This window comes from Zootoca vivipara, chromosome 11 (assembly GCF_963506605.1).
Source record: "Zootoca vivipara chromosome 11, rZooViv1.1, whole genome shotgun sequence".
NCBI lineage: Eukaryota > Metazoa > Chordata > Lepidosauria > Squamata > Lacertidae > Zootoca > Zootoca vivipara.
The window spans coordinates 46453168-46466736 of NC_083286.1; the positions used below are offsets into that span (position 1 = coordinate 46453168).

A 13569-nucleotide genomic window follows, 5' to 3' on the forward strand; every position below is an offset into this window, starting at 1 on the left:
GGTGATCTGCAGTGGCAGCCAGGAACATGGGTCGGAAACAAGATAGTCTTACATAAGATATAATGGAAGTGCGTAGGAGTGCCTTTCACCAAACACCTTCAAGAATCGGTCTAACAGATTTTTTTACTTTTTGTAGCCGATGGCCATTACACCTTTAACAATCATCATAACGGGAGAAGAAACATCTCTAGCAGTGACCACAAATATATGTCTTGCAGAAGGCAAGCTGCCTTGACTAGTATTTAGCACCATATGCATCCAGGTAAATCATGTAATGAAATGTGTTAGGTCGCCTTTCAAAGCAAAATGTTATTATGATGGCTTTGAGCATTTCACATTTTCCTGGAAATGAAAGATCACCGTGACCCAGACAACGATTTGCAAACAAACATAAAATGGCTATCCTGAAGGTGGCTAACAATACACAAAATAAATCACATTCATGATAACCACAGCTGTTGTCCACCTGTGTTCACCAAAAGGCTCCACACCTGCTCAAATGACTTGCATAAACAAGGTGTCAAGGCAATCATCTGCATATTGAACTTAACAAAATGTACCCATTCACTCTTTTCTAAGTTCCCACTCACCTGCCTGGCATAAGGCTGCCAAGGACAACTGAGACCTCAGAAGATTTGGCAGCCAAGGGGCTGTGACTCCACTTCCTGCTCATTTCCAGCATGACATCTAAACAGGTGAGCTTGCTGATGCTCACAGGTGAATGCAATAATATGAAACGCCTATTTCAAACAACTAGAAAATGGACTCCTATATCCCTAAACTCACAGCCACTGAAAGATGGGAGAAATAACATGGTTTTGCAAAGCTTTGGAAAGGTGCTGAGTTTTTTGTGAGTCTCCAGAGGAAAAGGAGTTGTAGAGAGCAACAGAAATGGCTGCTGGTCCTGATGGCTATAGGTTACCTTCATTATCAGAGGCAGTATGCAGGGAACAGAAGGCTGGACTAGATGAGCCTTTGGTCTGATCCAGCAGGACTCTGATTATGTCCTCTGTATGCTCTCGCTGTCCAAAGAGGAGCACATGAAAAGCATCAATAGGACATAAGAAGGGAAGGACCATTCTTTGGGCCCAAGCCATTTGAATGAATGAATAAATGAGAACCAACTTCCACCTAGAATAAGGATACCAGTCTGAAATGGATTTCAACCCATGTCAACCAAGAGTGTACGCAAATGCGAATCCTATAAGCAAAATCACCTTATGAATTCCACGGTGTAGTACTGAATTGGGGAACTTCCTTCGCTGGGTCCTGGTTTCCACGACAGAGCAACTTCTGAGTCAGAAACGACCAGCACTTGAGGCTGGTATGGTGGATCTGGAGCCATGCATTTATCTAAAACAAAAGAAGAGCATGTGTCTGCCAATCGTACCATATGGATGTCATCGGTCACTTTGGAGAAACCCAGAAAGTACTTCTTGCTGTGGCAAACACATCTACACAACTATATTTTTAAAGGAACTAGGCATCTCATCAGAATCTTTTGTTGGCTTCCTTAGTTCACTGTTACCTCCAGCTCCTGCAACCCACTTTCTTTCCCCTAGACCAGGCATCCCCAAACTTCGGCCCTCCAGATGTTTTGGACTACAATTCCCATCTTCCCCAACCATTGGTCCTGTTAGCTAGGGATCATGGGAGTTGTAGGCCAAAACATCTGGAGGGCCGCAGTTTGGCCTGCCTTAGACCTAGTGGTTGTAGTTAGTACCACAGGACAGTTATAGAGTGCATTTTTTTTTCATTCCAAATGTCCCAGGTCCAACTCCTGACATCTCCAGGTAAACGAAGTGCCTGGCTATGGCAAGGAGGCAGCCTTGCAGACCAGAAACTGTATGAAGCAAAGCAAATGCTCAGATGCCCTTGTCATTTCAAGGAAGTTTACGAAGATGCCAAGAAACCACATCAGGCTGCATTTATCCTTTTAAATCTTTAATAGCACTCCTGGCTCTTTTGCCAATACATCTACATCTTGCCCTCTCACCAGCAGTGCTTCTGAAATCTCCACCCCCCTCTGCAATCTGCACGCTGTACCCTCTCGCTGTCAGCATGCATTCACCTGCCAGCAAAACACAATGCCTGGGATTATCTCTGCCCCAACCGGCTTCCACAATAGCAAGCTATTCACACAGCTTTTACCTTGCGATAAAGTCGTTACATTTCTGGGCATGCTGGGTCTGCCTTTTCCTGCCCAGCCGTAAGCTCCTACACTTACACGGTGGAAAGTGCCTGGCTTCAAATCTCCAATGACAACTTCCTGTTTGAAATATAAATTGGGGAAAATATATATGTGTGTATGTATCTATGTATGTATTTTTTAAAAAAATACAAATAACTGTTTAATTTTAAGTAAAATCTTGTGTGGTCCAGCAGGGTTAGACAAATCCTCTTTCTGCTAGAAATGGCAACTTCAGGCTGAATTTGTTCATTTTCTTATTAAGGGAATGTTTAAGCCACCCTTCAGCTACCAAGGCAGCACACAGTTAAAAGAATAACATTATGCAATTAAAACTTCCACACTTAAAAGAACAAAACTATCCAATAAGAAGTCTTCCACAACAAAACAGCATTAAAGTACAGGAGCAGCACCAACCAAGAATCAACCCAGGCTAAAACAGCAATAAAAATTGTAACTATCTGACTTGAGGAAATGTCTGAGCAAAGCTTTTTTTTAAAAAAACTCAGCTTCTCAGGAGAGGGCATTCCAAAAGTAAAGGGCCACAACCAAGAAGGCCTCTCTAAAATGGCAGTGGGCCTGGAAGAAGGACTTAAATATCCATTGCAAGGTTCAAGAAGGCTCATGTGGAAGAAGGCAGTCCTTTAGATCACCAGGCCCCAAGTCCTTTAGGTCCTCACCTTCTCCCCATAATGGGTAGTAGAGGAAATGATATCATCACATTGTGAGTTTCTGCAGTTCCCTTCCCAATGCAAGTGGCAGCCAATAATATGGACCAGAGTGCCAAAATGTGTGTGATGAGGTCACATCCTAGATTTCAGGCAGAGGGCCTTCTCGGTAGTGGCGCCCGCTTTGTGAAACACCCTCCCATCAGATATCAAGGAAATAAACAACTACCAGACTTTTAGAAGAAACCTGAAGCCAGCCCTGTTTAGGGAAGCTTTTAATGTTTGATCTTTTATCGTGTTTTTAATATTTTGTTGGGAGCCACCCAGAGTAGCTGGGGAAACCCAGCCAGGTGGGTGGGGTAAAAATAATAAATTGTTATTATTATTATTTCCTTAACTATGCAATGGCTAGTGCAACCTTCCCCAATCTGGCACCTTCTTGCTGTTTTCCACTACAACTCCCATAAGCCTGAAATATACTCGGAGTCGAGAGTGAATTTCATGCTCTTTATTCAGCTCTTAGTCATCAAGGAGAAGAAGAGAAGAATGCCCTTTTCCCAAAACCATCTGCTTATATACATTATTTACACAATGGGCTTTGCGTGATTGGCTACTTCAGGGCTACACCTGTGGGCCAATCAGTTTGTGGATTGACTTCTGCCAGCAGCTGATTGGCTGCTCCTGCAGGCCAATCAGGTTGCGGATTCACTTCCACCTGGAGTTGGATTGGGTGGCTCCTGCGGACCAATCAGACTGCTGATTCTGGATCCTATTGTTCTATGATTCAGCTCAGTACATAACACCCCTCCCCTCTAAGTTCCAGTCCTGCCCGGGAGGTTGCATTCGTAGTCCCCAAGGTATGCTGGCCGCCCACGTGTGCGTTGTGGTCTGGGGTGTTCCTTGGTCAGGGGTTCTGGTTCTGGCTCATGTTCCAAGGCTGCTGGCTGTGCCGGGGCTGTCTGGTCTGGCGCCACCGGCCTACTAGGTTGCGGCTCTGGTTCCGGTGTCCTTCCAGCCTTGGGGCGCCCCTCTGTGCCTACTGCTTCTGCTTCCCCTGCCCACCCCTCTCACTCTACAAGCCCCAGCTAGGGAAATATGAGAGTTGTAATCCAAAACATCAGGAGGGTACCAGGTTAGGGAAGGAAAGAGAAACTCAATAAAGGACTGGTGTTGTTGGTAGCAAGCCCATGATCAGCACTTCATCCAGTTCCGGGTTCCAATTAGAGTGCGCCTTTTCTTCTTTTTTGAGCATGTAAACAACTACAAGTACGGCCAAGCATTTCCCCTGAAAAGCTCTCCTGAGGGAGTCCTATCTGTTTGACCTACACCCATCTCTCAGCACAGTGCAGACGTCTGTGCTGGAAGTAAATTTGCCGCTGACAGAGGTTTGCTGTCGAAAGCAAAGTTACGCCACATCCTCCTACAGCATCAAAGGCAACTAAGTGCACGATCTAGTTTAATTTTAAACCCACAGCAGTGCAGAGAGAAATTCTAACCTCGCTGACGCCCACAAGGACACAATGGAAACAGATGTGCTGACATTTTTACCAAACAGAACCAAGTTGTATGTTTTAGTCTGTCCTTTTGATAACAGAGCTCAGCACTGCTAAAACTGAGGCGAATGTCATATGCTCCGACTACCCCTACTTGCCAGGGAGAGTCCCTGTGCCCCAGGATCTGTCAGTGGTAAATCACAGTCTAGGACTAGTCTAATGGATGCATATGGATGGCCCAAATGACTTGAAGTAAAAGCACTTGGAAAATTCAGTTATGACACGTCAGAATCATTTCTGCAAACTTTTCCAGTGCTCTTCCTTCCCTACCCCTCATTTGCAGATACTTAAAACCTTACTCACACTACATGGAAAATTACAGAAAACTTCAGAACAGCTTGAAATTGTATTTCCAGGTGCAGAAAACTAATGATTTGTCTGCCAAATCTCATTGTGTTCTTCTCCCCACCCCCTTCTTTTAACTCCCTCTCTTTGCATTTGTCAGAAAGATTCACACGAAGACCTTGCCATGGCTTCTTCCTGGTCAATGAGGGGTGGAGAGAAAAGAAAAGGGCTTTCTCTACTAAAGTCGGGATTCGGACTCCAGAGTCCAAGCTCTCAGGCACACATGTTCTGGCTACTGAAAGATCACTTGTTTTTTTCACCAGCAACAACCACCCATCTCTCTCGAGGGAGGAAGAAGGAAGAATAACAGAGGCGTTCTATTTTGCCTGCTAGTCATTTACCAGAGCTGGAGAATACTGGGCATAAATGCTGTGCCTGGGTTTGGAAAAGGTAAGTGGAAATTGGCCACCTTGCCCAGAAATGCATTAGTCCTGGGAGTCCTGGCAGCCCTGACCCTTTCCCCTTAAAAAGCAAAATACAAACTATGCAATAACAAAATAATGAAAAGTAAAAACAAAGCATGAAACAATTATGCTAAAATTAAACTACTCCCCTCCCCGACTAAACATTTGTCCCACCCCAAACAGAAAGAAAATAATAAAATAATATAATATTATATTATTTTTAAAAAACCACCATTAGAGGTGCAGCAGATTAAGAACACTTAAAACATTTAAAACCATTTTTGCCACTTGCTGCAGAGAGCTGCTCAGAGTATGTGAGAGTGTGGGCCCCACCTCTTGGGCCCAATGGAATTGGGTTGCAGGGGGGAGCGGTCTTCCCAAACACTCACAGGAGCACCGACAGCAGCTTTGGTGTTTTAATACCTGCACTATGACATTTTAGTCCCGTAACTAAATGGCTCCAGCAGCATTAATTGCTATGTAGAAAACAGGCTTTGAGCGGGATAGCTTGTCATTTACACTATTAATTCTAGCTTGCAGCCCCTGGAAAGTCTTGCACAAGGGAACTGCACTGAGTTTATGCACCAGTGAGTTTGTGTGTCTTTTTTTAAAAAAACTCCAGAAATATAATACTTACAAAAATGGCTTGCCCATCCATTTGACCCTGGTAGAAGGAAAAGGAAAAGAACTTCTTAATGAAGCACCATAATTAAATAAACATATCGGATTAAACATATGGGCTGCAATACGCACGTTTTTCCAAAGCAATATTCCCTAATGTAATACATGTTACCGGTATATACTGTATGCTATTTTCAAAAAACATATGCAATTATTTTTGTACACGTTACTTGGCTGGAGCACTGCATCGTAAAAGTTGGAAAAGAATGAACACTGAAGGTTCCTGAAAGTGAATATTAGATAAGCTCACTTTTAAATGTGAGCTGAACCAAATTCCCTGGCAAGTGGCAATATTTAACTCCACGCCACTGAAGTGTCAGCCACTGATTTTTGCATAGTGAATGCACAAGAGCAAGAGGAGGCAGCAGACAAGACTGATGCAAACCCCCTTTCCTTCTGAACTGGGACCCTGAGAAGGGAGCAGGATGCTGAAAAAGACACAAGCAAACACGATGGAAAGTAAAGAAGGTGCCAAGAGGCGGAAATGCAGAAATTTGGGCCCTGGTCTTCCCTAATGTATTTCCATCACTTGCCATTTTGCAACACATGCTCATGCAAGGCTTGGCATCTCTAAGAATAAGGGATCTAGCCCAGAATACTGTTCTCATTGCGGCCAGCTAGATGCCTATGGGAAGCCCCAAAGCAATACCCAACTGCAACAACACTCTTCTCACTTGTGGTTCTCAGCAACTGGTATTCGGGGACAGCCGATGCAGAACACAAACTTACCCTGAATGAATTTGTCTAATCCTCTTTTAAAGGCATCACTACCTCTTGGGGGAGTGAGAATTTCTCTTCAAATAATAAACTTCTAAGCCAGGGATTATACACTAGCAAACAGGAGCATCGGTGCCTGCTATTTTAAATTTCCACCCACAAGGATCAAGTCCTATTAGCACACAAAGCAAGCAGGATTGCAGTTTATAGCTTGCTTTTGTTCACCCACTTACCGTTTCATTCCTGCTGCATAAAAATGGGCCTGAGCACACACCCTAGCCAGACATTTGTGCATGGAAGAGCTCTGATCGGTCCCACATGGCACAGTTCACTGGGAAGGACCAACAGAGCTGTTCACTTACTTGTATATTTTTCCACACGCATGCAGATGTCTCCTTAATTAAAATGCCATACTTAAAGTCAATTTGTAACAAGGCTACCACATGTTTTTAATTTAGACAGCCATGTTCCCTGGATTACAATTTCTGAAACTATATTTTTTTAGAAAATAGGGGGGAATGGAAGATAATAGTAAAGTCAGACGTTGGTTTTCTTACAGAACACACAACTAGGCCTAGTAACGCCAAGTCTGTTTTCAGAGAGGCTGCTGGGACTTTTTAACAGTTGTATGGCACCGAGAGATGCAATCGATGCAGCTCCTCCCAAAACAGAGAGGGATGCAGAGAGAGAAACCTGCTGGATTTCTGCATATTATGCAACAACAAATGCCATAAGACTGGAGTAGATGCAGATGGAAACTCTACCTTGAATAGGGTGCAAAAGAGGACAAGACACCAGTACCTTCGAGAGTTGTTCCCTCGAAAGGGAAATTCAGCAAGTATTGCTTGTCATGAGAGCTAGAATATGCTGTTTTGCACATCTATTAAAAGATGCAGGCACCCTGTTTTGCACCTGGCCACCCTAACTTTGCAGGTACTGTCACAGAGACGGAAACAGGCTAGAGTGGCAAACAAACCCACTTTACCTGGCACATTAAACCATGGTTTAAGTGAACAAGTGGAGTGCTTGTGTATGCTGTTTAAAAGTTTTCACAGAGACATCTCTCTTGCTGTGAAATACCTGGGCTTGTGGTTTCGTTTCCCTGAAAAAAGCAAGAGGACTAAGCCAAGAAGAAACCTTGGTCACCACTCTTGGTTTGTTTGGAGAGAAACAAACCAGGACCTAATAAATAATAATAATAATAATAATAATAATAATAATAATAATAATACCTCTATTGTCATTATACAACCTGTGTACAATGAAATTAAACGAGCCTCCCCCCCTCCCCCAAACACTTATCAAACAACACACCACCTCGCAAGTCAATTTCGCTATGTTATTTTTCGTTCAACAGCCTAACAGCCCACGGCTAGAAGCTATTTTTTAGCCTGTTGGTATGGCTTATTATACTTCTATATCTCCTGCCCGAGGGTAGAAGATTAAAGAGGTGATGGCCGGGGTGTGAGTCATACCTGGGAATTTTTCTCGCTCTCCTAAGGCAACGATCCCTTGCGATGTCATCTAGCAGACTCAAGGGACAGCCCATGATATCAAGCACTGTATTCATCACCCTCTGTAGAAACTTTCTGTCCGTGCCTATCAGGCCAGCATACCACACCGTGATACACTATGAAAGGACACTTTCTATTGTGGACCAGTAAAAGGAGTTCATCAGTTGTTGTTTAACATCATTCTTTCGCAAGACCCTGAGGAAATGGAGTCTCTGTTGGGCCTTTCTGACCACCTGAGTTATGTTGATTTTCCAAGTGAGGTCCTCACTAAGGTAAACTCCCAGGAATTTAAAGGAGGAGACTTTCTCCACCCAGCCCCAGCCCCGATATACAACAGGGCAGGTTCCCCTCTCTTCCTCCGGAGGTTTTTGATATCACAGCAGGGCCAAACATTGGCTTGTTTCCTTGTGGAGCAGTAGCAGCAGGAGTGGAGGAGCAGGAACCTTTCGGGGGGGGGGTGCACTAGCATGCCACACAGTTTATTTTAAACTATGGTTTAATGTGATGGGTGAGCCAGGCCATGGACTGACCTTCCGGAGCAAATGGAAAGCTGTCATTTAGCCATGATACTCAAGTCTACGGGAACAAAGTGGTGTTGTTCCAGATGTTTTGGACTACAACTCCCATCATCCCTCACTACTGGTCCTGCTGGCTAGGGACGATGGCTGTTGTAGTCCAGCAACTGCTGGGGACCCAAGTTTGAGAGACACTGCTCCAGGCTTTATTGATCTAAGTAGAGCCCATGTGTTGATAAAATTCCATTGATCAGATAAACTGACCTACAAGAACCCCCAAGCATTCGCATATGCTTAATATCAAATACTCACCATACTGAGCATGTCCAGGCTAAGAGGCACATCATGGGACTTCTGTTTAATTGGTTTATCTGCCTTGAACTCGGTGTAATAGACCTTTAAAATACATTGGTTAGGTTAGGTAAACTAATAAGAATGACAGTGAAATGACACATTGCGAGTATAAGCAATATCGACGTTCACAGTGGCAGCAACCGAAATGATCCACACTCCAGCAGGCATCGACATGTGCACATAACATGCAGACACAAACCTTCCAAACACATTTAGGCTGCAATCCTATAACCACTTAGGGGCATAGAATGGCTGGATGTGGCCCCTATCTCACTGTGCACTCAGTAGCATCCCCTCCTCTCTCTGCTCCTGTCCCACTTCAAATTGAAAATGTAGCCAAGAGGTCTCTCCCCCCCCCCCCAGCCTAATTCTGTTCTGTAGGTCCATTTCCGGGGCCATTCCTCCCCTACTCAGCTTTTACCCCCAAGGCGATTAGGCTTGAAAGGAGTCTTTGATTGGCTCTGATAGGAGTACCCCCCCACACACACACACATGTCCAGTTGGGGTGGGATGCCAACCTTGCAGTTCGAAAGCACATCAAAGTGCAAGTAGATTAATAGGTACTGCTACAGCGGGAAGGTAAATGGCATTTCCGGGCGCTGCTCTGGTTTGCCAGAAGCAGCTTAGTCATGTTGGCCACATGACCCGGAAGCTGTCTGTGGACAAACGCCGGCTCCCTCGGCCAGTAAAGCAAGATGAGCGCCGCAACCCAGAGTGGTCTGCGACTGGACCTAATGGTCAGGGGTCCCTTTACCTTTACCTTACTATTATTGGTGCGAGTGCAGTGGAGGAGTGGAGTGGGTTAACCCCAGCTGCAATCTCCATAAAAATCACTCACTTCCAGCAAATGCATGTATGCATATTTTTAAATATTTTTTGAGCTTTTTCCTTCTTTTTCTTCATTTTTATTTGAAAATAAAAAGCTTGCAGCCACAATCAATCAACATGTTTCCAATTACATATATCATTTTGCTTTTATATCACATTCTTAAAGGTTCTTAATAATTCTTCAGATACCACCTTCTACTTCCCTCCCTCCAAACTTCCCCTCACCCATGTGCGATCTTATTGGCATTTATATTATTGTTTCTTGTTGTGTTAACAATTGTTTGTACTTAATGATTCTATCCTTTGTACTATTATCTTGTATCCTTGCGAGTATTTCCTCTTATGTTTATATCAAAATGTATTTCCATTTCCATATTTTTCCATATATGTCTCTACACACTCCCACTCTCCCGTAACTTTTTGCTTGGAGCTGCCTCTAATTGAAGCCGTTAATTTTGCCATTGCCATAAATTCACAAATCTTGGTTCTCCATTCTGATACTTCTGGTGTTTTTCCTGTTTTCCCATTTTTCCCCCACTACTAGTCTCGCCGCTACTGTCCTGTAGAGGAATATGTTCTTTTTGTCTTTGGGAATATGTATGCATATTTGTGGGTGCTGTAGTAAGTGACTATGCGTGTATGTGGTGATGGGCACATTTGTCTTGACCACGCCCTCCACTGGAGGGGCTTGGTCAAGAGGGAATGTGGACCGCAAGCCAAGGAATGCCCCCCTCTCCCCAAGTGCAAAAGAAAAAAGAAAAAGAGGACTTCCTTTAGCTTGGATGGTTGCATAGAAGCTGAAATTGTAGCAAGCGCCTCTCGTCCTATGCAAATGAGAAAAGATGTGCTACCTAACATTGCTGCTTCTTCTCCAGTGTTAAAGTTACAGAGGTCTAGTCCTGTTTGGTGCATGGTCATTCTACCTGAAAGATACGGTTGTTGGTAGGATTTGGGCAAGGGCTTTTTTTCAGCCGGAGCTCACAGGAGCTCAGCTCCGACACCTCTCAGGTGGGCACCACTGCCTTTCTAAGAGAGCTGCTACTACCATGCCATAGATCCACTATCTTGGTACATCACATATGGACTTGTACTACTGATGAAGCCCAGGATGGCGAAACAAGGTTAATATTCCGAAAATGTTTGATGGATTTCTGTATTTTTATATTTTGTTGGAAGCCACCCAGAGTGGCTGGGGGAACCCGGCCAGATGGGCGGGGTATAAATAATAAATTATTATTATTATTATTATTAATAATCTTTATCTTAGTCTTTGTGAAAGGATTCTTTGGAGCAATAATAACTCTTCATGTGGATTGCGTGGACCTGATGAACGGATGCAGGTAGAATAGACACTAGCACATGTTTGGACCTGATCCATGAACTGATTAGACTGTGAACTGATCTACTGACTCTTCTGCTTTTTCCGTTGAATTATGACTTATTTCTGTTGAAATCTATAATATGATACAGTGAATAATGTACTTTATTTATGCAAGAGTACAGCCGGCTACGTCTCGTGTGGGTATTCTAGAGCAGGCAAGGAGTTCATGGTTAGCTTCAACACCTTTTTTCTCTAGAAAAGTAGCACTGATTTGAGTTTATATCACAGCAACATTGTTTCAAGCCAAACTGTGATCCTGGAGGGCCCTTTCCAGAGGAAAATCTGCAGTTGGGAGAGGGAAGGGTTAACTCTCTCATTTCATCAAAATATAGGGGAGATGCTAGTTTTGAAAGGGTCAGAGGGGAAAGGGGGATGCCTAAGCCTAAAGATACCGAGGTGTATGGTTGCCTGGCTCTGTAAGAACTATCAGACAGATAAAATATGAAAGCGAACAGGAAACCAAACCATACTTAACAAAACAAGATCAGGGTTCTCACACCCTTTCCTAGACTACTGCACCATAATCCTTTGAAAGGCAAAACGCATGGTAGTTTTGGATTCCCCTGCCCTTAGATTTTCAGATTAATGCTGCCTGCTGTCTGCTACATCCCATCTGCTTGAAATCCAACCCAGCTTAAACATGCACAGGAGAGTTTGGACAGCTGGACCACCAAAGTCTTCGGGCTGCATATACAGCAGCAAAGAAACTCAGACCTGCCGGGCTTTTTCTTCGCCGTACAGATTTTAAAGGGACAGGATCTTTAGGCAGAACTGGAGGTGGCATGACCTTGCCTGTGTGTCCATATGTTTACTGCAAACCTGGAGGGCAGGGTTTGTCTTGTTTCTTATTTATTGGAGAGCGCTTTAGGAATAACATCATGCCCATAATATCGTAATTATTTAAAAGTATGCACGGAGTCAGTTCTTCAATTGGAGCACCAAATTCTGCAAGGAACAAGACTCTTTTTCCTTTTATAGTTTAAATCAGGGGTGGAGAGCCTGCAGCCTTCCAGATGTTGTTGGAATACAGTTCCTACTGTCCTTGATCACTGGCCAAACTGGAAACATTGCTCTGGTGAGGAAAGGAGCTTTGTGATTCCTCTGAGTGCCAGCCAATTTGTAGTCTGCACAGAAGAGGTTTTCTCATTGGTTACAAGGTCCAGCCAATCAGAACTCGGCACAGCCAGATTTTACTGGAAAGAGGAAGAAGGGGTTGCTCCTGGGCTCATTCATCTAAAAGAAGCTGGATGCACATCCACAATAAGCTCAGGGTTCAAGGTATGTGCAACCTGTGCCAAAAGAATGATCACAAGAGCATGGCTCTGAATTCCTCCCTGAATGTGTATCACTAGTATTTAGAATTTTGTATTCACATAAACATGACACCACAAGCTATTGAGACGCTCAGTGCTGCATTTACATATAAGCTAAACAAGCTATAGCTTAGCGCCCCACTCTCTTGGGGGCCCCCAAAAAATTTAAAGGGCAAAAAAACTGAATGTACATTTCCAAAATATAAGATAAAAACAAATAAAATAAAACCTACATACAGCAACAGTGTTTTGTGTTGTGTAGGCTCCTATGATGTACATATTTTGCTATGTGCAAATGGCTTTAGATACCTATTAGGTCCATAAATTACCATATAGCATATATTCAACACAAAAAACAGTGACAATTTGTTGTTGACAAAGGACAGCTGGACATATAAAGGGCCCCATTCCCTTCAGTAGCTTAGGGCCTCATCAAACCTAAATCCGGCCCTGGAGACATTGGACATAGGAATACCTTCTTGCATGGCCAAAATAGAAAGGTACTCACAGTATAACCGGTGATGGAACTTGCATGCTGCCGAGGCATCCTCCACTGTATACTAAACGCTGTGCAGTTCAGTGAATCCAGGGTTATATCCAGAGGTGGCCCCAGCCTATCTGTGGCAAAGAAATGGCAAAGCACAAGAAGCTGCAGGATATAAAAATATTATTTGTATACTGAGGACAAAAAGTGCACCGGGGGGGGGGGCAGAGAGAGAGAACAGCTGAATATTCTCTATTTTTAGGAAAGCCCTCCTGCAACTTTTTTTTAAAAAAAATGCGGGCAAAGCAACCCAGACCCCAGAACTGCTGTACTGGGGGGCATTTCGACAAGGTGGCAACGCTGCTCCATCCAGCCTAGCTAGTGTAAGGTCTTTGCCACCCTGGAACTCCTTGAGGCACCTGCCCAAACTGTGGATGGGTGAAATCTAGAGTAAACCACCCAAATGGGGCATTTGGGGGGTGTTGTGAGAGGTTAAAGTTGCTGGATTCTGGCAAATGTGAGCAAGGAGCCTCATCTAGGCCTGTTGTTGCACCAGTCTGAGAGCTACTGTAGCCAAAAAAAAACCCAAGAACCACCCCACTCCATCCTTCATGTTTCAAGCGG

At 43.9% G+C, this 13569-nt stretch overlaps 1 protein-coding gene across 2 annotated transcripts in view; it reads right to left on the reverse strand.

The window, feature by feature from the left end:
* EGFLAM (EGF like, fibronectin type III and laminin G domains) overlaps positions 1 to 13569 on the reverse strand; it is a 110527-nt gene that overhangs the window by 62595 nt on the left and 34363 nt on the right. For both annotated transcript variants that reach the window (XM_060280316.1, XM_035100773.2), the window contains 5 exons: positions 12970 to 13079; positions 8898 to 8981; positions 5796 to 5822; positions 2152 to 2269; positions 1218 to 1353 (listed from right to left, as the gene is read on the reverse strand). In XM_060280316.1, coding sequence (XP_060136299.1) covers positions 1218 to 1353; positions 2152 to 2269; positions 5796 to 5822; positions 8898 to 8981; positions 12970 to 13079 — 475 coding nt within the window. The remainder of the gene's footprint in view (positions 1 to 1217; positions 1354 to 2151; positions 2270 to 5795; positions 5823 to 8897; positions 8982 to 12969; positions 13080 to 13569) is intronic.